Genomic DNA, 21,731 nt, shown 5'->3' with positions numbered 1-21,731 from the left:
AAAAACCAGTTTAACGTTTGCTCCGTATGTAGTAGAGCTCAATCAGTGGATTAGGATTTGGCTAATGCAGTGGTTATGTGGTGCTTCAGTATGGTATTCTAAGATCCGATTAGTAGGCTTAGAAATGAAATAAGATTTTTGTGTTGTTTCTTTTCAGTTGTTGTGAGCCTGATTGTGTTCAAATCATGATCCTAAATTTCTGTTGCAGTGCCGATGTGCTGAACTACGAAGGACGTCAATGCAGTGGAATTTCTAAGCACACTATTAAGCACGATGAAACCAAGAATCTGTTGAATGAACTTTTACAAGTTTATTACCAGTGTGAAGAACTGAATGGTATACAAAAGAGCATAGGAGACATTTCTTTACGCTCCTTGATCGTATAAAGACCTTTTGTCCTTTTTCTTCATAAACTAAAGAATTCAATCGTAAATGTCCTCATATCCATCTACTGTCACCACTATCGGTAGGTAACTGCCATCGAAATACAGAAGTTCTTCCATCAGCATTTGTCGATGGGTTCAGGCAGCCGTTGCTAGCAGCCTCCAGGCTGACCATCTTCGATCACCTTAGCATGTGATGTTTAGCTGTACCTGTAGAGCTGAACCATAGCCAATATAGTTGCAAGAGTTTGTCATCATCACCCGCGCATCATTTTGCAGGGAGGAAGATGGCTTCTCAATAGAGCGACCCTAAGGATACAATAGCCCTCGATTTCGAAAGAGGGGATAGAAATATGTTGTGTTTCCGTGTGGCACATAAATCATACATGAATAAGTACTCTTCCTAAGTGTTGAGAAATGTAAATGCAAATGACCCAAAATTTCAAGTAGAGGGGAATGACGATATCGTGAAGACTAGACAAGACCCCATCATTTACGGCAAGCTGAACTTAACGCTGTGGGAAAACTGCCCACATCATTACGGCAAAACCAATGCACCGCTCAACAAAATCTGAAAGCTACCTGTACTAAAATTCTAGACAGAACGTAAAGCACCAGTGAGGTTACAGAAATGATTTCTCTCTAATTTTGCACCAGATATCTAACAAAATGGCGAGACATTGCTACTAGGAACCTCACAATGCTTACCCTCATCTCGCCTTCCTTCAAATGATCTTGCCGCCAGGAGTAGATTTAACCATCACAATGCCGCAGCTAGCTCTTTCCAGAAGTTTGGGCCCGTTAGGAGTCGGCCTGGCTCAGACTTCGCATCGATCTGCACCGCACCGGGGGATCCAACTCCCAAAATCTGATGAAGAGAGGACGGCACCGGCAATGGCACTCACTGCAGGCTTTGCTGGCACATAGATCGACTTTGAGGAGTTAGACTATCGCATAGAGTGGCCCTTGTAAACACGAGCAACTCTTGGCAGCCAATACGTATCATACGCACACACATATACATTTACATTTATAGATAGATAGATATGTATGTATATATATATATATATATATATATATGCCTAGATCTAAATGTAGACTGAGACACATCAATCGTCGACACTACACTCTTCTACACTAGTGCCAGAATCCTTAGTGCTGCAGCTGGGGCCAGTATCCAGCCGCGAGGGCAAAGTTCTAGAGGATTGAACATCAAAGTCGCCTTGACTTTGGGAAGTGAATGTGTTAGAAGAAGATGGGACTGCAGTTTGTAAATTCCTACAGTGAGCCGAATTGCCGAGCTCACGCATCATAAACGCCAATTCAAATGAGGCTATGGCGCAGCGAGCTACTTGCACTGGGGTGAGAACCAGAAAGAGCTGGTGGAGTGTGTGTAAACGCAGTTGGTCTGCCTGTATCAGTAGTTTCTTTAGTCGCGACATTCGAGGCTTGAGGACTGTTCTTATGTCAGGGTTAGCCTTGGAGCCTGACCTACTTGTTGATGAATCTACCTGCATTACGGCTGCAAGCACATCTTGGTCGCTTATAAGCATCTGCACGTGTGTCAGCACGTCCTTTAGTATACACCTACCCAGTGATGTGTAAGACGTCACCACCGTCAGCGGACGAAGAGATTCATAGTACCAAGTACCAGTGCCAGAGCCCAGTGCCAATGCTAGTTTTTTCATTTTCATTGCCATTACCATTTCCAAATCCTAGCCTGCAACTGATCGCCTGCAACCATTCTATGAAGACCGCAAGACCAAGTCTAACTGGGCATTGGGGTGAGAGTGTCGAGGTTGAATGATCTACCTGAAGGTGAGCCAGCTTTTTAGAGAGCTTCTTCTCCACGTTGCGGGTGCTCTTTTGTACGTTCGTCAGGTTCTCTAGCTGCCTGTGGGAGAGGACCGCCGAGGTATTCGTCGTGTCCCGGATACCATAGCCGAAGTTGCGAATCTCGTCCTCCAGTTGGACACCCATCAGCGAGTAGACGAGCAGCAAAGCTGTGGTGGGACGCCATCCTCCGATCCACATAAAGGACGCCTCCATACTTGTGACGAAACCTCCTGAGAAATAATGTGAAATTGATCAGATTGCACAAAAGAGTGAAGTTCTGAACAAATATCGCATTCTAGAGGGTACAGAGAAATGATAGCAATGAGAGCAGGCGACTCGTTCAACCTGTGAGAGCAATGTAAATCTTCTCGTCGTCAAGCGACGAATTATAGTTGATCGTGGCCATGTACAGGGAGACACACTTCTGCAAGAGTATCTCCACTTCTTTGTTCGCGTTGGCTGAGTACATGACTTCCCTAAGGGCGCGAATGTGAGGTTGACAGTACATCCACCAACGCGTATCGCGGTCTGGTCTGCGGTCCGGATCAACCATCGAGCACGAACAGGTCTTCTTCAACCGTGATTTCGGAGACTTTCGATGTGAGCGAATTTCTCCTCGATAAGAATCTCCTTCATGAACGAATTGGCAGAATTGTTTCAGTTTTGAGCCTTCTTAGTGGTAGTGGTATACTGTGTTGGACAAAGAGCACTGTCAAACCCTCTGTGTACTCAAAATTTGTGCTCATTTCTCTCTCTCGCTACTACCCAGATATGTTTCCAGAATGAAATTTCCCGGATGTCAACGAAACCTCCTCGGAATGTAGAGAACGATCGCGACAGTAATAAAACTCCGTCCCTTCGGCGAACTGGGTTTGGAACGAGGAGACAGTCCTACCTGATAGCTTACAGGAATTTAATACGACCACTGGAACTGACACCTTCGTTTGGTCTAAAGAATGAGAGCCTGTGCTGCAATCTTTGCAAGACCCTGCACCAACTGCGAAAAGGCGATAGGATGGTAGAAAGCTGGATCATCGAAAAGGTCGAGACTGTGAAATCTGAGGTCAATGCGAGAAATTCGATACACTGACAAGGCTGATAAGGAGACGCCGACGATCAGGAAAAATCTATGTTACAATTGAGGACTGGTTTTCTCGGGTTACTTCGTCCCCAACTGACTCGGAACTCTTGTCAATTGATACTAGAGGAACTTCACGAGTTCAAGGCAAATTCATCTGCAGACACCAGTGGCATTCCGCAGGAACGGGAATTCCTCGCGCGAAGGCACAATGCTGTCAGAATTCGAATTCCTGAAGGACTGCCGACAGCATCTTCGAAGTCGCAATCGAATCCTCTTCAGCGGGACAAAAACCACCGATCGCTGCAGCTTGGCAACTGATATCGGCCCAACAAAACGTCACTACACTTGGGAAACCATCGAGAGACTCCTACCCCGCACACTGCTTGGAGCGCTCGACCCACACCTACCAAAACTACACACCCAATCTCCCAAGCTCACGATACACAACTACCTCAATCGATGACACAGTTCGACCACCCCACCCAGTAAAATTCCAGAAACTTCTGAAATCCTCACACCCCTCGGTCCTAGATCACCACTACTCAAAAAACCCAATCCAGCTCTATCCACCACATTCCAAATCGCCTGGAAATTCAACAACAACAAACCCACTAAATCCTCGATAATCATATAGAAAAAAAAAAAAATCCTCCTCCCCTCTTCTCTACTCTCCTCTCCTCTCACTTCACTCTCTTCCCGAGCGCGTGTACCCCACCCAAGTGAATCACTTATGTCACACTCACGCTCGATTCAACAACGGATTCAGCTGCTGTTGCACGGACCTCGCCACAGAAGTACGCAATGACTGTGCACAGAATGGTGGTACAACCTTAGTTGCGATGACCTCCACTGGACGAAGAAGAAGTAGAAGGTTGTGGATTTCGAAGAGCAACTACAGGCTTAGTTTTCGCCGGGAAGGGATCCAGAGACAAAATCTGGGTCGTATTTATGGTTTATACTGGGAGAGAAACAAAGGGCAACGTGTGAGAGTCGCGACGGACGAACGAAAAGAACGGGCGGACGGACGAAGCGACCTGGAAGGCATGAAACCAACGCAGAGGGGCCGCAACGTGTTGGGCGGTGGGAGCCGCCCACGGCAAAACGTGGCGTCTTCTGGGGGCTTCTGCTGATTGTGAATGCCGCAAAAGTACGAGGCCCTTTTGCAGATATTTCTGCAGTAACTCCCTCCGCGCGGTTTCACTTCCCCGTCCCTGATATCTACCACAGCCAGACCATCGTTAATCACTCCTCCCCCGGCCCCATCTTTTTCCCGCCACGTTGGAGATTCTATTCCTCCCAACCTTCATCACGCGGGTTCGAAACATGTCACGCGCACTGGATCAATCATATTTATTCCCTCTAGGAATGACTGGGTCAATTATATTTATTCCCTCTATGAACGGCAAGTAAAATCCACATGTCCGGGTAATTGTGGGGATCCACTCACCCCCTTCCAAGTTGTCCTCTGCCATAGGTCCCAAGCTTCAGTCCTAAGCAGCGGAATGGACTTATTTTAGATTATTGTTATTAACATATTTACCAGTTCGGGAGGGTTTTTTTAAATGGGCCCCAGCACCCCTCAAGGGAAAGTGACCTTACAAGGAGAGGGTGAATAGATCAGATACTTTGGTCTCAAGTACCAAGCCACGGTCTTTTGCGAGCCCCACCAGTTTCCGCGGCCAAAATAAATATTTCGAATTTTACAAAATATAAAGGCTTCCTCGCAAAGTTCCCCACAAAAAGTTCCCCAAAAAGTATAACCAAAATAGTCCCAGGGATCATCAAGCATGAACGACGACCCATAATCATCACTACCCGACATTCGTCCATTAGTCCACTATTCATCCAATATTTTCCACCAATCACTGCACACATACCGATCCTGATGTAAAGTACAGGTGTCCATCGCATATCTCGCACGGACTCGTGGCCGTGTGGGACAAATGGCCGTGAACCTATGGCCGACCCACTACTGGGTCCGTGGCCGTGGAACTTGCCACGTCGATAGAGCCCCCCCCCCCTCGCGACTGGGATTCGTCCCCCGCTTGTTTTATTCTCGCCATGTGGTGTGCTCTAGGATTAGGGTTTCGCAGCCATGACGAAGTGCTCTGGGAGGCGTGGCGAGGCGGTGTCTCCCCTTTCCGCAACTCGGGACGAAGAAGAAGAAAAGGGCAATTCTCTCTCTCTCTCTCTCTCTCTCACACACACACGCACACATTACCTACTTACTACGAGGGAGTTGCTGTTGACTCTGTGTGGGCCACTTCGCTCTCGAAACTTGGCGACCTCGGGAGTGATCTCTTGGTCGATAAGGAGAGGGTTCGTGGCGATGGCGGATGGGGTCGCGAATTCTATGCCTCTGAGTTGATTTCAATCTCGTCGAGCTTGCCATCGCGCTACTGAAATCCGTCTGGCAGGTTTGCACGCCGTGCGAAGTGAGTGAGGGCTTCGTTGCGTGTCGTGGTGGCCGGATTTAGGGTTTGTTCATATCTTTGTCCACGTCACCTTCAATTCTCAGTCTAGAATTTGGATCTTGTGAACAAAACTACAAAAATAAAACTAAAAATAAAATTTAAAAAAATGTAAAAAAAAAAACCTTGTTGCGAAATACTACGAATGGACCACCAATTTGCAGTTGAGGTTGTACTTCTTTGAACATACGTTGGATTTTTAGGGTTAATTTGTATACAAGACATGATGATTACATCCGTTAAATTCCACTAAATTCTAAGAATTTTCAATAAGGCAAACCTTATTTATTATTGACCATGAAGACGAATGCTTTACACCGGGATTGCAGCGTGATATTCACCTAAAGAAAGAAACCATGATTTTCTGACTTTGGATAAAGATTTGTTCAACTTTAACGACACAAATCCTTCATCTAAAATAGTGCAACTCCAATAAAACTTATCACCCATTTCAACGAATCCCATTCCCTCATCTCACACAACCAACCCTATTTTATGTCTAATGCATATAAGTAAAGAATAAAAATCAAATCTTCCACCACAAATGAATGTTACTTTGGTCACCATTTTACTTGAGGCCCTAGTAAAGACTCATATTGGCATTGGGAGGAGGAAGTATGGAAGATGGTTTCATTAAGTGAGGTTGGTGTGGGATTTGAATAACAAAAGCTCATTTGTGTGGGTGGGGCTTTGGTATGGTACCCAACTACATTCTTGTGTGCTCCATTTGACCAATTATAAAACAAAAATAATAACAAATAACAATAATAATAAATAGTAAATGAAGTTTATTTTTGCCTACCAAAGTGTTTTAGGTTTTGTGCTTTGCTCATTCATTGGCTCTCGATGACACTTTGACCACCAAAAGCATTAATTAACTTGAGAGAGTAGGTGTTTCACTCCATCACATTCCTCATTATTTTTATTACTTGAAACTACAACCCCATTTTTTATGTTGGTTTTTATTTTAATATTTTAAATTTTATATTTGGGATTTTGGATATTGATTCTTTTGGGGTGATATGATTCTTTGTTTCTTCTTTTTTTAAAGCCACTTGCCATCCTTACTATTTGATAAAGCAATTTCTGAGCATTTCCAAAATAAATTTTGGTAATTGTGAGAGGATAATTAGAATTAAAATCAGAGTCTGAAGCCTTTTTTTTAACCGAATTTGTTTCTTTATGGGAAGAAAAGAAAATAAAATAAAAGAGGAATGCAAATATACACTTTTTTTTTTTTTTTTTTTTTTTGTTTGATGCGGTTCATTTGTTATGGATCACCATTCTTTTCCATTAAATTTTGAATGAATCAATTCGGTGCACATGTGTATGTATGTACTTTCAAAATAAAAAATGTTAATCGATTTTTGTTAAGTGACATGGTGAATAATAATAATGAAAATAATAATTTCTAATTTTTAAGTATCTGCTGAATAAAAAGTATTGCTATTTCTATTTCAAAACTATGAAGAGTATTAAATACAATGAACTTAGCTCTCGTTCATGAATCATGTTGAAAGATTTTAAAAAAAAATATATCTTTTTAATTTTTAATGTTTACCTATAACTTATTCTAAAAATCATGTATTATATTGGAATCAAATTTAAGCACGTTAAAATCTGAGATACCATAAACAAGCTTAGGGTAATTTGATTAGGTCATACCAAAAGATCCCACCCTGCAATCTAGCACAACTCAACTTAGAAAAAAAATATATAAAATTTGCTTTAATGATGCAAGGCTAGAAAGTCACAAAAGATTAATTGTAATAATTATACAATCCCTATTTGACTCTTTTGAGACTTTTGCTTAAACGAAACAATAACCTCAATTCCATAAATAATGTATTGCAAGACATCAGAAATGCAATGCAAGAAACCCAAGACTCATGAAATAACTAAAAATTTGAGAAGGAGGTGAAGATGCTCTTTTAAAAATCAAAACCAAAGTCAAATGTCACACACCAAAATCTTCATAACCTTTTCTTAAAAAAAAATAAAAAATAAATAAAAAAAAAAAAAGCATTATTATCCACATCCATCCATATATTTATCACCTCATAGAGACAATGAAAACATCTAGTGCTTACAAATGGGTCCCTTTTTCTTTCTTTGTTTTTTTTTAACCACATGACACATTCCATTCTCATATTCCAATTGTGTGATTACAGTCCCACCGTGATTTTGGCATACAAAGAGGGGCAATAAGGGACAAAACCAAGGCTGTGGATATGAGACATCTTTGCATGTATGCAAAACACTTCTCCATCACTAGTCTTATGTACCAATCCACAACTTATTTGTCTTTTAAAAAGATGAAAAATAGAATAAGAATGTGAATATATATATATATATATATATATATATAAATTAAAGATTTAGATGTGAGATCAAGTGTGGACAAAAGTATCATAGGTTTGGTGTTTTGACATGACATAGACCAATAATGGTGAGAGTTATTAAAAATTTTAAAATAGAATGAAATGGGAGGCATCACATTCAAAGTTTACAGTAAGACTTGAATTATTGAAATGTAGCATTTGCTTTTTCATATCATTGTGTACATGTTGACAATCTGCATTTGATGAATCCTTGAGAAAAGTTCTTAGTTATATAAATTTTCATTAAATAAAATATTTCATTAATGAATTTTGTGATACATTAGCAACGTTTTTCTGATCAGAATATTTTGTGAAAGGGGGTTTTAAGAAAAATAAAAAATAAAAAGTTATCTAAGAATTTCTTTTAACTCGAATGTTTGATTATATGGTTTAATTGTTTATTGTAAAACTAGCCATAATAAAAAAAACTTGCTATTAACTTAAGGATGGTTATTTTTTAATTTAATTATTTATAAATTATTACGAATAATCGAAATAATTGTTGATAAGATTACAACATTAAAAGAAGATATCAGAAAGCATCTAAATTTAACCAAATTAACTCCAATGCTGTCAAATAATACCAGCTTGTTGGGTTTGTGTGAAGTTATGTTGTGTAATTAAATTCGTATTTTCGTTCCTTTACAATAAATTGTTTTAAAAAATATTATTTTATTTCATACAGAGTAAATATATATATATATATATATATATAGATTTTAAATTGTGAATAGATGAATGCACTTTTAACGAATCCTATAAAAATTCATTTATGAATACAAAAAAAGATATATATATATATATATTTTGAAACATGTTAAATATTTAACTAATAAGTTTGAGCCTTATAATTTAGGAACTTGCTTTATGGACAATAGCATGTATCAATTACAAGGTAAATACATTAGTAGCCACATCCCAAGTAAATATGGTTATTTTAATACCAATTTGTGGTTACAAGAATGATTTTTATTTGATAAGTCCTTTGGCAATTTTTTTGATTCTACATTCCTAAAATCATTCTAAAACTTGTTTTATGTACATATGTAGTTTTACTATTAAAAAAACACTTTTCTTGACATTTATTTAACTAATCTAAAAAATTGTTATGTGTATGTATGTAACAAAAATTAGATGATTTCTTAAATTGTTAACTACTTTGATGAAATTTAATTTGAGCGTTTTTAAATAAAATATACTTTTATTCAAATTTTTGGTGTCAAGTAAAGTTAAATTCAATAAAAATGTTGAAATTTATAAAGAATAAATTCTAATTCATAAAATTTAAATTCTTTGTTAAGGACATGATGTAATTAGGTTAAAATGATTTTCAAAAAATTATAGTTAGACATGAGGATATTCATAGAGGCTTGAAGTAAAAGAATCTTTTGTAATTTATAGTTTTGTCGGTTATATTTCAAGACTTGATAAGATGGTCTTTGATTGTATGTTATAAAAGACTAATTTAAGTTTTATAATTATATTTATTATTGTTAAGTTAGTTTAATTGAAAAGGATTGAACAAGATTGAAATAATGTTTTTAAAAAATCCCCAAAACAAATGTAAAATTGCAAATGAAGGATAAAATTTTAAGTTTTTAAGTTTTATTTATTTTTATTTTATTTTTAATCATAACTCAGTAGGTTCTATATTTATCTCATTGCAAAACTGTCAAGTAAAAATAAAAAGCACCCACATAAGTTCATGTTTACCTGATTCACAAAAAAAATCCAATTCATTTCAGCAACCACAGCTACATAAATGCACACCTCCCCTAGAGATATATATATATATATATATATACACTCACACACACACATAATTCAAATCCATAGAATCTACATCCCTTACAAGAGGCATCAGAACACCCAACTAAACAAACAAACAATAAAAACAACCCAAACTTCAAGACTGTAGAAGTAGCAGAAGAAGAAGCAGAAGAAGCAGGGGGTGATGAATCAGATGCTGGGTGCATGGTAGAGAAAAATAATAATAATAATAATAATAGTAGAAGTATTCAAAATCACAGCCCTCTACAACTCACTAACTCCCATGCCCTCCTGCAGTGTCAGTGACAGAAAAATAAAACAGTTCAACTGTCATAGTCTTCGTTGCATTGCATGAGGACTAGTCAAATATCCAAATAAACAAATATCCACACCCCCTTTTCTATTCTTTTGCATGGTCTTCGGCAACTCTCTACCCTCATATCACATGCACCCAAACTGTGGTTTATTCTTTTTCTTCTTCTGCTTGGATTTTTTATTTTACAGCTGTTGTCAGTTCAGCAAGTTGCACACATTCCGAGGTTTTCCAACAGTTGGGGGTATGGTGTGAAGTCTCAGATCCTTGCAACTTGCCTCCAAACCCAGTTTCTAGCGCCTTGGTCGCAACCCACATGGCAACGCAAACGTGGGGTTCACGAGTTTTTTTGAGGTTCTAGATGGTTGAAGCATCGGATCTGTGCCTGATCTCAAACACTGAACTTCATGTTTTGGTGACTGATCAGTTATGTAGAATGCAAAGCTTTCTATGTGCGTTTCAGGTTGTGGAAAGGTGAGACGGTAGATAGATATATGAGATCGACGCTGGTGGAAGTCTCACCTTGTGAAGTCATGCAAAAGGTCACCTGAAGTCGGGGTTGAAGCGTCTAAACATTCCAAGCGTTCAAACGATTCATGAATATACTAGATCATTTGAAAGTGCACCACTGGATCACTGATGTGGTGGTCGTTCTGCGAGGGGGTCTAGTTCTTAGGGTTTTGTGAACAAAGCTTATAGTTCAACAAGTGAGCTGCAGTAGATTTGGAAGCTTTCTCTTCTGTTGCAACAGGCCCATACATAAGGACTGCACGCTTGTCGATTCGATCGAATTACGCAACGCTCATCGAGCAGAAAAGAAACGACTTCATTACAACCCCTCGATTGCATTAGTTTTCTGGAGTAACATTGCCTAGATGCCAAAACTACAGAAAAAATAAAAATAAAAACCTCGTCGGTAACAGCCGTCTATTCTACATACTCTGAACCAAATCCATCGCCTTTGAGACAACTTGTTAAAGTTCTGAACATTACAGCAAGTTCAAGGCCTTGTAATGGATCATGTCTACAAAACCCATCGTCCTCTTCAACGTGGTTTTGTACAAAAGATTGCAGACTTCGTGACTTTTATCTAGTCAGCGACGAACTGTTGTCATCAGGTACCCACAGGGCAAGTATATTTTGTTCTTCAGAAAAACTGGATGAGACACCAACTTATCGCAATACGGTCAGTGTGACATGATAGTCTTGCACAACAGTTTGGTCCTTGACATGAACGGATATTCTGTTGAGAACCAGAGTTTGGTTGGTTTAGAACCGCAGACCTATCACAGTCTCCAGAATTGGTTATATTCTGCGGCACCTTCGAATTTATGACCTGCAGGCGAGAGTGACAGTAACTGCATGGAAGAATGAGTGTGACCCTTGCGACATTATTTGGTTTCTCTACGTCGGTAAGGATATACCACCGTGTTTCGTAGTGGTTTGCTTCTAAGCGTATACTTCCCAGAGCAAACTGCGAACAAATGCTGTTTCTAACAACGCTGATGAACTTGGGAAGTTTAGAGGCATATGAAGAGTTTTAAGTCCGCGGTGGAGGTGTCTCTCTACGTGAATCTAACGATGGTTGGTTTCTCATGTCGACCACGTTCAAGGCCACGTAAAGGATAACAAGTCGACGGATCTACTCCCAGTCATTTCACAACTCTAAAGCGCCTGCATCCATCGATTCGTGGATGTCAGGCGAGATCCCCGATGAATGCAACTGCAGACTAGAAACTTCTGCAATAATATCGCACTTCAATAGGATTGAGTCCTAACTTTAACGGTGGTGAAATGACTTGGAAGAGAGTTTACAAATCTAGATCGCTTTGTTTTGAACTTACTCACCTCCGTAACAACTGGCCATCATGCAGCTAGCTGAAGACTGTAAACCTTGTATTATCGTCATCGTAAAGTGGGTGAAGCTGGAACTAAAGGTCAATATAACATGCGATTCGGCACTGATATTTGACTCTATGAAATGGAGAATCAATCAACATTTCTGTGACGGCGGTGTTGCAAATTCGCAGTGCTCTATTCCGACGTGAATGCCAAGCTAACCCAAAGTGAAATGAAAATATCGCAAGAACTCATTATTAGTCTATCAAATGAGCCGCGATGGTTTCTACAGCTCTCTATCCGTCAACATGATCATGAGCAACTTCGAAGCCTGAGTTGGCGCAGTGTCATTCCTGCGGCATGATTCAGCAAACACCTCAATGCTCTACTTCGAAGAGTCATTCACAACCACCTTAGGATTCAACCCCATCTGCTCAACCAGCATCCAGCAGGCTTTGCTCTGCACCAAGAAGGTCCCGCTCGCAGAGCTTGGCACCGAAGCGCTGCACGTCCTAGAGGACTGTGGTCAGTTTGATCGGAAACTCAAGTTGGCAACAACTTCTGGTTCGAAGCAGATGTTGGTATTCCCACGAGCACACTGTTGGATTAAGGATAAGTTCGACGGCTGGCTACAGCGGCAGTCGTGCATGCACGATCAGACACCGAACGCACAGAGTTCAAAACGATGTTCAAACTACTCTGCGTGAGTGGAGTCATCGCACTGAAGCCGTTTAACACAGACAGCATGAGGAATTGTCTTGATACAACTAACTGAGACGCAGTCGAGAGTTGTGAAGAAAAGTGAATAAGAGAAGGGGCCCAAGTAAGCAGACCCACAAATTGTGGCTCAAGCCAAGAGCAAAAAGCATGCTTACAGGCACGATAAGCAGAGTCTCAGAGCAGCCCAGATTAGTGCCGGATGTGGAAGTGTGTGATTATAGAAGATTTTAGTAAGAAAAATACAGAAGCGCACCAGTTTGTGGCTTCGGAAAAGAGAAGATATGGTAGCAATGGAACGGCGTTTATGGAGAGGCAATGCGGCGCCTCAGCGCTCACAACCAGTGAGGTATCCGGTTGGTGGGTACTGCTCATGCCAGTGAATTTTAATGCATTGAAAAGGAGACATGCAAGCGAAGTGATTTGTTAGGCTCTCAGGGTGAGAGTTATGCTAATTCTTCAAGTGCGCCTAACTTTTGGAATCTATGAAGGATATGCCAGGTTCAATATTAACACACACCCACATAAATATATATATATATATACATATATATATATTCAGTCATATTTTCTCATCTACATTTCAGTCTTTTTTTTAATGTGCATTTAGCAGCAGCAGCAGACTCCACATTCGGGATACAAAGCAGTGGAAGAGGGTCTTGTATTTTATCGCATTTTCTTTTCTTTTCCTCACTTTTGCTTCGTTTGTTGTTGTTTTTTCCTTGTGTGGTTTAATTTTCACGTTTTCTCAGTGGTCAGCATGGCGCTGGAGAGAAGGAAGTTCGACTCTCAGGGTTGAGAAGAAATGAGCTTTCGTTTCACTTCTATCCTGATGGATATTCACTATTAAGCGATAATCTGGTGGTGTTCAGTGGGAAGCTTTCGACACTCGAATTGAGTCTCAACTTTCAGAAGCTGTATTTATTATTGTTGTTCATTAATCGATTCCACCATACAGATTACGTGCCCTGCACGAGACGGAAAGGAAGCGAAAGTGTGTCTTACAATCTCGCTCAATGCTTGAGGCTTGTCTATTCCTTGATATGAGAAACACTTCTATTTACCTTTTTTCACTCCATCTGAAGTTGTGTCTCTGTAGGAAGACAAATTTCTATTGCTCTTTGTGGACTTATATATGGTGGTGGAACTTGGTTTCCGGAAAAAATGAGCGCTGCTCCGCTCGTTCATCCATCGCAACACATCCGAAGTGTGGATAATGTTATTTCTGCATTTCGGAGAGGTTGACGCTCATTCAAGTGATAGCACTTGAAAATTTCCTTTCATTCGGTAAAATCGTATCGACGCACCAACTGCACATTTGCCACTCAAGTAGTGGCTGATAGTCAGAGTCAGTACAAAGAAAATCGGAGCATATAATGCACGTGATGAAATAACTGCTCCCCCCAACAAAACCAAATTGACGCTTAGAAGAGCGTGAAAAGAAAGACACCAGCTGTAAACACAACATATCACGATGCACAAAAACAACATATAGCATTGACTGCTTTATTCTCCCATAACTTATATTGTTTTGAAATTTTTTCCAATCTCAATAATCAGCACTGCATATCAAGCAGCTTCAAAGCCCAACTAAACTCCCGACTCAGTAACCTGCGTAACTCGAGCCCTGCTTCTTCGACCCGCTTCTTAAGGCAAATTCAACGTGTCCAACCATACTCTGTACACCGCCCACACTACAAAAATGTAACACTCACAAAACTCTAGTGGAATTAATAGTTCCACAAACTCAACAAAAAAGGAACACAACTCTAAACTCTTTCTTTGGCGGGACGGCCCTAACTGGGCAGTAGGGCTACCATCCCATGAATTGCCGACGTTTTTTCTGTATATATATGTTTTTTTCTCAATATTCTAAATATCTCGCACAAACTATAACTCAACAGCGTAGCCTTCATCAAAATGTATCACCTTCGATGGGGATGTGTAAACCGGCACCGCACATCAAGCACGAAGGTGTATTGTACAAATGAAAAAAGAATAAGTGTGCTTTCAAAATTGATAGTCTTCGAAGATGGAGCAAATCTACTTCTTATGCCACCATCACCAGATCCTTCCGTTCTGAGGCCCTCATGTTCTTCATTGAGGCCGAAAGACTGCCCTCCCTGAACATCGACGCAAGCCCAGGAGCCTGAAGTTTCTTTGCTTTCAACACTGGAGGATTCCAGTCGTTGTTATCAACAGAACCGGCAGTCTTCTGGGTCTCCCCACCAGCGTCAAACCTGTTCTCGGTTGTGTTCGTTACTTCCCCAACAGGTTTCTCCACTGGCCTCGGGAACTCCGCGACTCTTGCCACCAAGTCCGTATTATGGCATCCATATCCACTCGCAGAGGCAACAGAACCATGTGGCAACTCACTCTCGGTGGGCTTATCCCAGATGTCACTCGTAGTCCGATTGTAAGAAGAGAACCACTTGGCTCGCATGTACTCAGGCCTCCTCCATGGTGGTAAATGCATTCCACGTTTCTTCAACGACAGCTTGACGGCATCAGACATAACGTTAACAATCCAATGAAGCTGTTCGGCCCTGCCGACGAAAATGGATGGTAAAGCTTGCACAAGGCTGTCGTACTGGGCAGTTGGACGGGCAATCTCAAACTGGGCTCTTAGGTCAATGTCGATCAAAATCCGCTCGAATCGTCCGGTTGGACTTTCGAATACGACGTCAATGTATTCGTAGTCGCCACCCGGAAACCCCCCTGAGTGATCCCATCTGGACTTACAGAGACCAGCATTGTAACCGGCACGACGCAAGTACCTCATAACCTGACGCTTGAGAGAACTCATCACACCATCACCGGAATTCAATCCAGGCTTAGTGATGGAGATGAAGTTGCTGACCTCACAAAAAACAATCCTCTCCGGTATGTTGTCAGCGCTGCTGTGGAGTACGGCAATGAGTTCGTCTACAAGGGATGACCTTGAATCGTCGTCGTTATTTCTAGGCTCATCGTCAAAGCTCAAACGACAACGACCACGGCTACCCTCGAAATCATCGTCTTCCAAAAACTCGTCCACCATTGCCGCTAGGCACACAGAGCTCGGCTCGTGCTTGCCTCCAGAAGTATCAACCTCCTCGTTAACAGTCTCCCCTTCTGCTCCTTCTCCAAGCAGCTTCATCCTCAGCTTCATCGCGAGATTCGACCTAGTAAGAACACCTAAAGCTTCTGGATCAACTGACCAGCGGCCCTTCTTCGCAGGAGAGACACGAATCTGAGAAAGCAGAGCCCCCAGGCCTCTCTCCTCCTTGGCCCTAGACAAGGCCTTGGAGGCAGAGCCCCTAGACTTCAACACGGGTTTCATGGTCACAAGGCCCGGCATCTTCGTAAACTTGCAAAAAGAACCTCCTGCGAGCACTACCCACAACGAAACGTGGACACCCAAAGCACTTGCCCCTGTCTGCCCCTGCAGAACGCCACACCACTATATCTCCATCTACACCAAATCACTTCAAACCCTAATCCACGAAATCTTCAAGACTCACAAATAAAAAAAAATACGAAAACAAGAACGGAACGATGGTTAACAACAAAAATAACAGCCCAGTAACAAAATATAAAAAAAACGACGAGAAGAACAACAGAAACAAGTCACCGCTGCTTGCGCAACAGCTCCTTCACGAAACTCCGCCGGAGGAACGGCCTACCGTCGAGTGAACAGACACGGAGGAGAGCGAGACCTCACCACCCTCTCAAAGAAGTGCTCTTTGGAACTGAGCATGTTTATAGCCTCCTCCATCCAAGTCGTGGATGGAAAGACACTCCGCTCTCCATCTTTTCCGCCAGAAATCTCACCCCTAAAAAAAGGGCCTTACGCGGTTGCGAAACAATCCTTTGTGAGGCGTGGATGGAAATTGTGCACGGCACGTATTGGCCGGAACGAAAGGTGCCGGATGCGGCGATTCTGCAACAGACGGTGGCCGATACGTCAACGTGAGGCCGAGCTGACGGGATTCTGTCCGACGATAATCCCAGTCGGACGAACGCAATGACTCGTTCGTTCGTTGCTCCCCCCACGAAGTCTATCAGGATGCTAAAATGGCGCTTGCGGAGTGGTTGAAGGCGGGAACGACTTTTTGAAATCGGGAACGGATTTTGGGTTCGGGAACGTCGATGTGGACATCGGCGTCTGGAATGTTCGACGCGTGATTTGCGTGGATGATTTGAGGATGATTGTTGGATTATAAAGAATATTCCGCCGACCGTTGCCCCCTAATATGCGGCATGAAGGGGTTGCCTGAACGGAAAAAATGTGGATGAAAAATATTCTCGAAATAAATGGAACCAGGGTAAGTATGAATTATTATTTTTTAGTTTAACCAATTTTTATAGCTACTTATTTCTAGAATCAATCTTCTACAGTTTTTATATTTATATATGTATATACTTTAGTATATTATTATATACTAAAGTATATACATATATACTTTAGTATATTATTATATACTAAAGTATATACATATATACTAAAGTATATATATACACTAAAGTATATACATATACACTAAAGTATATATATATATACTAAAGTATATATATATATAAGTATACACATATATAAATCTTCTACAGTTTTTATATTTATACTAAAGTACTTTTAAGATTTACAGGTTATTTGCCTATTTCTTGGAAATATTACTCAAGTGTTATTACAGCTAAATCAGGCTATTATTGATTCTTAAATACAAAAATTTAACATGAAGAGGCTTAAATGAAGACTCTTATTTATATCCATATACCACCCCAAAAAATAAAAAATAAAAAATCAAGCTGTATTGTGTTACAAATTTTGAATCGTTTTGTATTATTTTGAAATTAATCAAGTTATATTGAAATATGCACAACGTGCAATTTACACACACACTTATCTATCTATCTATATATATATATATATATATATATATATATTCTATGCTAGTCAAAAAATAAATTAATGTAAATTATTGTAAAATTATACGTTGTACTCTGAATTTGCACTAACAAATTGAAAAACATGACTTAAATTTTGTCGTTTATTTTTTCGTTTTACCCTTTTTTTATATTAATCAAAGGCCAATTCTTTTAATAGAAAATTGATTCACTTTTCCTATGTTCTCTCAAAACCTTCCTATAAACTAGAAAAAATAAAATAAAAAATAAAATAAAAGATCTGGAATTTAAGAACATGTTCGATCTTATTTACTTGTAACAATTGTGTTTTATTCCATTCAGTTTATTTGTTCATAACTACATCCATTTATTTTTTGACAAGTGGTTCCAAACTCGACTAATATAAAACTACTACTTCTAATAACCAGTACAAAAAATTGTTTATCCAGTCTTTTTACAACACCACTAATGTGACTTTTTACACCACCAATAATGCCGGGAAATTTAACGTCACAAGTCACACGCCAGTAACCCCCACCAATCAATCAACTTCCAGGCAGAACTGTGTGTAAACTTGTCCACTTCTCATAACGCCGAAAAGGATTCGAACAGAGACTTACAGTTGGAACAACCCCACAAGGTAAAAGGCAACCTTTTCTGGAATGTCACCTGTTGTGAGAATCCAACCATTCCAAGCTGTTAGGATACAATGATTCCAGGCTTGTGTCTTGATTAACATGGCCCTCAGAGTACGAGGCCAGGTTTACATAACCACCACGATCAATGCCCACATTCTGGCTATTCTTACTTCCGATATCAAGCCAGTCGGCTCTGCAATATATGCAGGTTACTCTGCCTCCCGTGCTCCGTTTGCTACCGCTCCATCTATCGAAGCAGTCACGATGCACGTTATTGCCACAGGACTTGCAAAAGATAATCGGTTCTACAGGTTTGTTGTCATCGCCAGCCATTGCTTCGTAGCAAACGGGACAGTCTCCATTGATGTCTCTCTGGATACTTTTCTGCGTCTCATTCGGAGAGGCATCCGATTTCGAATTGGTTCCTGTATGATCAACTTCATCAGGAAGATACCGTATGGGATTTGTGAGGAGACTTGCCATTCATATTCTGGGCTACATTATCGCGCCTCACAAAGTGATATTTTTAATTTGTCTTGTTGCACGCACTTCAGTCGTATCGCAAGTAAGACAAACGTTAACACAATAGGCACTTGATTTACAAGAATCTAATTAATGCAGATACAGCTTACAATTCGATGACACACGTTGGACTCTGTAACGTAAGAAGAATCCTCGGTTTCCAGTCGAACTGTTTCTATTACAAACTACTATACCAAATTATATTTTATATTTTCACATGCCTAAAAAAAATCAAATCAAAAGAAATACATATTACAAACGCAACAGTTACAACTGCTCTATTGAAGTACGAAGATGTAGAGAAAACCTGTAATTTCATGAAATCGCTGCCGAACAAGTTGACTGGCTACAATATCTTCATTGATGGCCGAAATTTTCAGTAGGTCTTCGAGCTCAGTCTGCAGCAATGCTTTTTGCCATACTCTTGTATCTGACTCTGGCAGCTTGAGAACACGTAACATTACAAACAAGAAATGCTTGCAGATATTACCTCTCCTCGCATCTGGACAAGTACAAGATGGCAACTTTTCTAGTTTTACTGAGTAAACATTTCCTGTTGCACCGAGGACAAAAAATTCACATCCAGTCAGTAAGCTCTCTTCGGAATCCATCATCTTTTTATCAATAAGATATAATCGGTGATTGTAGGCTCGTTGAATGCGCTCCTTGACAGCCATCGAAGGTTTCCTAACGAAACGTGACAATCTTTTCTCTGGAGGTTCTGCTTCCAACTTGCGTGCTCTCTTCGGTGTCACTGGTCCTGAAGAGGACGGCCCTCCATCGCTTTCAGCTTGAGCTTTTAGTACTCCTAGTTCTGCCACCGCTTTCCGCTTCACGCGAGACCTGCAAAAAAACCATCGAAGGAACACACAATGTCAAGAACGCAGAATTGGGGCTTCAAATTCCATTCATGTACAACGGACACCACCATACTATCACTGGTTAGGATGGCAATATGGCTGCTAACAAAGAAATCTGCAGAACAGAGGTTCATAGAAAGACATGAATGCTCGTTACTTGGAAGGATATTTTTTCCTCTAAAGAACACCGATTCAACAATACTTTTCCGTCACCGTTAATTCACTCCGATGATGCAAATTACTAATAGAGTAAAACCTGCGCTTGCCAAGCGTCACTGAAAATCAAGAATTCAGCATAGCACAACACAGTTTGTGGCTGAGTTTTAGTAACTGTAGCATTACTCGATATGCATTACAAACTCAGCTTCCCCCCTTCCAGCGTCCCCCACAACTAGAAATACATTAGGATCGGAAGCAATCCTCACCTTGCCTCCTCTGCCTCTCAACAATGCAAGCCAGCACATAATTCATCACAATCCCTAATCAAAAAACTTTTGCAATCACAAGCCCTCAGCTGTACCAAAAACAAACGCAGCATGCTTTGTACCTTGTCATTGCGCGAAATCAGTACGCCGCTCCAACACACTTAAGCGATAAAACAAACTAAGAAACCGGACTCAAAAAAAATTCCACCGGCCACACAATGAAGCCCCCTTCTCAAGTCACGATAATGCATCACATCGACGTTGCCGCAATTTTTTCCACCAAGAATGAAAACCCCAACACGATAATATACAATCCGGGAGTTCAATGAGTGCGGTAAAGCCTGAAAGTGCTCCTGACAACCAAGAACACCAATTCTTGTTTTGAGGGTTGTGCGGAATTGGACAATAGAGAGAAATAGGGATTGAGGCCCATGCAATTTTTAGAAACTCGCAAGCAATAGACAAGCGTCGTGGATATGTGACGTGCCCAATTCAGCAGAAAGCAGGTCCAGTAATATGCTGAGTTGGCAATCGATCCATCTCATTTGTAGCAGTACTCTCAGGGCTAAAATGCATTCATCCCGTTCACTTATCAAGACATGGCTGCTGCACTTCACACCGATCAACAACAAATCCTGCGACAGCAGACGCGTATAATTCCATAATCCAGTGAATATTGGCATAGTTTCTTCTCGTAAGATGGAGCACAAAAATTCTCAGCACAGAGCGAGACTACCAGTTGCTCAGTCTTCGGAAATCTGTTTTGCAGATCGAATTCCAAATCCTAATGTTATTGACTGGTATGATACTACAAGCATTCAGCAGAACTTTACCAAAAGCTTTACCTCACAAAGATCGGGTGAAGTCCATTGAAATTTGAAACGCTCTAATTTCTACAACTTCTGTACAGATACATTGGGCGTGGCGTGATGGACTGCAGTAAATTTCAGCATGCCTGCCTTTCTGCAACGTCGCCCGTGGAGTAGTATTCACAGACAATTAAAATGGACATGCCATGGCAACGTATAGCATCCGACCTGCGTGAAATTTCAACACGATTTCAACCGTATACGGTCCGCATTTTTCATCACAGTCTTGGACATCTCATTCTGCTAACAGCTAGCTCTACAGCAACAACAGTCCGGTGGTGCATTCAAATCTCCGTGCACCACTGCTCTCAGGACCAAATATTCATCCTCACCAAAAATCTAGAACATGTCAAAGATCGATGAGGTTTCTCAATACCTCCTCTACAAAACCAGCAATTCATTCTCGACATGAAAGGACACTACTACATGGAAAAATAGCTACTACATTGAACATCCACATGGTTCACTGTTTTGCACTCGCAAAACTTGGACCAACTTAAGTCCATTTACGAGAACACCATTTTTGGGCAGATTCAATCTGGTTCTGGTCCAAATTCTGCCCTGAAAATTACAGAGTGATGAGAATGATGAGGCTTTTGAACTGAATGAATACGATGGGCTTCCTACTAACAAACAAATCGATCATTCACTGACAATTCTGTGCAGAAACAACAAATTTCACGTACCACAAACTTCTCTCCCACACAGCCAGCCACTCTTCGGGACGGCACGGAAAGTG

The 21,731-nt window shown here is 40.8% G+C and overlaps 3 protein-coding genes across 6 annotated transcripts; all 3 read right to left on the bottom strand.

The window, feature by feature from the left end:
- Nucleotides 1–288: 288 nt before the first annotated feature.
- On the bottom strand, nt 289–4,207 carry LOC112288199 (protein DOG1-like 3). Of its 2 annotated transcripts, XM_090254046.1 has the most exons (4): nt 2,565–4,207; nt 2,196–2,449; nt 1,895–1,936; nt 289–1,299 (listed from the first exon to the last, which is right to left on the bottom strand). In XM_090254046.1, the coding sequence occupies exons 1-4, from the start codon at nt 2,770–2,772 to the stop codon at nt 1,285–1,287; spliced, it is 519 nt and encodes a 172-aa protein (XP_090110172.1). In that variant the 5' UTR covers nt 2,773–4,207; the 3' UTR covers nt 289–1,284. The 2 variants fall into 2 exon arrangements, with proteins under 2 accessions (XP_090110172.1, XP_024387923.1); XM_024532155.3 differs by having other exon boundaries at nt 289–1,936; nt 2,565–3,771.
- Nucleotides 4,208–14,281: 10,074 nt separating this feature from the next.
- On the bottom strand, nt 14,282–16,599 carry LOC149988085 (uncharacterized). Its single transcript, XM_090254050.1, has one exon. The coding sequence runs from the start codon at nt 16,129–16,131 to the stop codon at nt 14,842–14,844; it is 1,290 nt and encodes a 429-aa protein (XP_090110176.1). The 5' UTR covers nt 16,132–16,599; the 3' UTR covers nt 14,282–14,841.
- A 1,384-nt stretch (nt 16,600–17,983) lies between these two features.
- Nucleotides 17,984–21,669, bottom strand: LOC112288181 (uncharacterized). 3 transcript variants are annotated; one of them, XM_024532101.3, is made up of 4 exons: nt 20,969–21,669; nt 20,246–20,758; nt 19,146–19,681; nt 17,984–18,741 (listed from the first exon to the last, which is right to left on the bottom strand). In XM_024532101.3, the coding sequence occupies exons 2-4, from the start codon at nt 20,251–20,253 to the stop codon at nt 18,344–18,346; spliced, it is 942 nt and encodes a 313-aa protein (XP_024387869.1). In that variant the 5' UTR covers nt 20,254–20,758; nt 20,969–21,669; the 3' UTR covers nt 17,984–18,343. The 3 variants fall into 3 exon arrangements, with proteins under 3 accessions (XP_024387869.1, XP_090110170.1, XP_090110171.1); XM_090254044.1 differs by lacking the exon at nt 20,246–20,758; XM_090254045.1 differs by lacking the exons at nt 20,246–20,758; nt 20,969–21,669 and adding an exon at nt 19,856–19,968.
- Between the last annotated feature and the right edge of the window lie 62 nt (nt 21,670–21,731).

The sequence above is a fragment of the Physcomitrium patens genome, chromosome 11, assembly GCF_059467195.1.
Source record: "Physcomitrium patens ecotype Gransden chromosome 11, ASM5946719v1, whole genome shotgun sequence".
NCBI lineage: Eukaryota > Viridiplantae > Streptophyta > Bryopsida > Funariales > Funariaceae > Physcomitrium > Physcomitrium patens.
The sequence above is the reverse complement of the archived record's forward strand: the minus strand, read 5'-3'. Positions and strand labels throughout refer to the sequence as shown.

Coding starts and splice junctions, on each gene's coding strand:
- LOC112288181 (XM_024532101.3), bottom strand. Junction 18,742..19,145: donor GCGATTTCATGAAATTACAG/GTTTTCTCTACA, acceptor TTGATCATACAG/GAACCAATTCGAAATCGGAT.
- LOC149988085 (XM_090254050.1), bottom strand. CDS start 16,131: ATGCCGGGCCTTGTGACCATGAAACCCGTGTTGAAGTCTAGGGGCTCT.
- LOC112288199 (XM_024532155.3), bottom strand. CDS start 2,772: ATGGTTGATCCGGACCGCAGACCAGACCGCGATACGCGTTGGTGGATG. Junction 2,450..2,564: donor GATTTACATTGCTCTCACAG/GTTGAACGAGTC, acceptor ATTATTTCTCAG/GAGGTTTCGTCACAAGTATG. Junction 1,937..2,195: donor AAAAGCTGGCTCACCTTCAG/GTAGATCATTCA, acceptor ACACACGTGCAG/ATGCTTATAAGCGACCAAGA.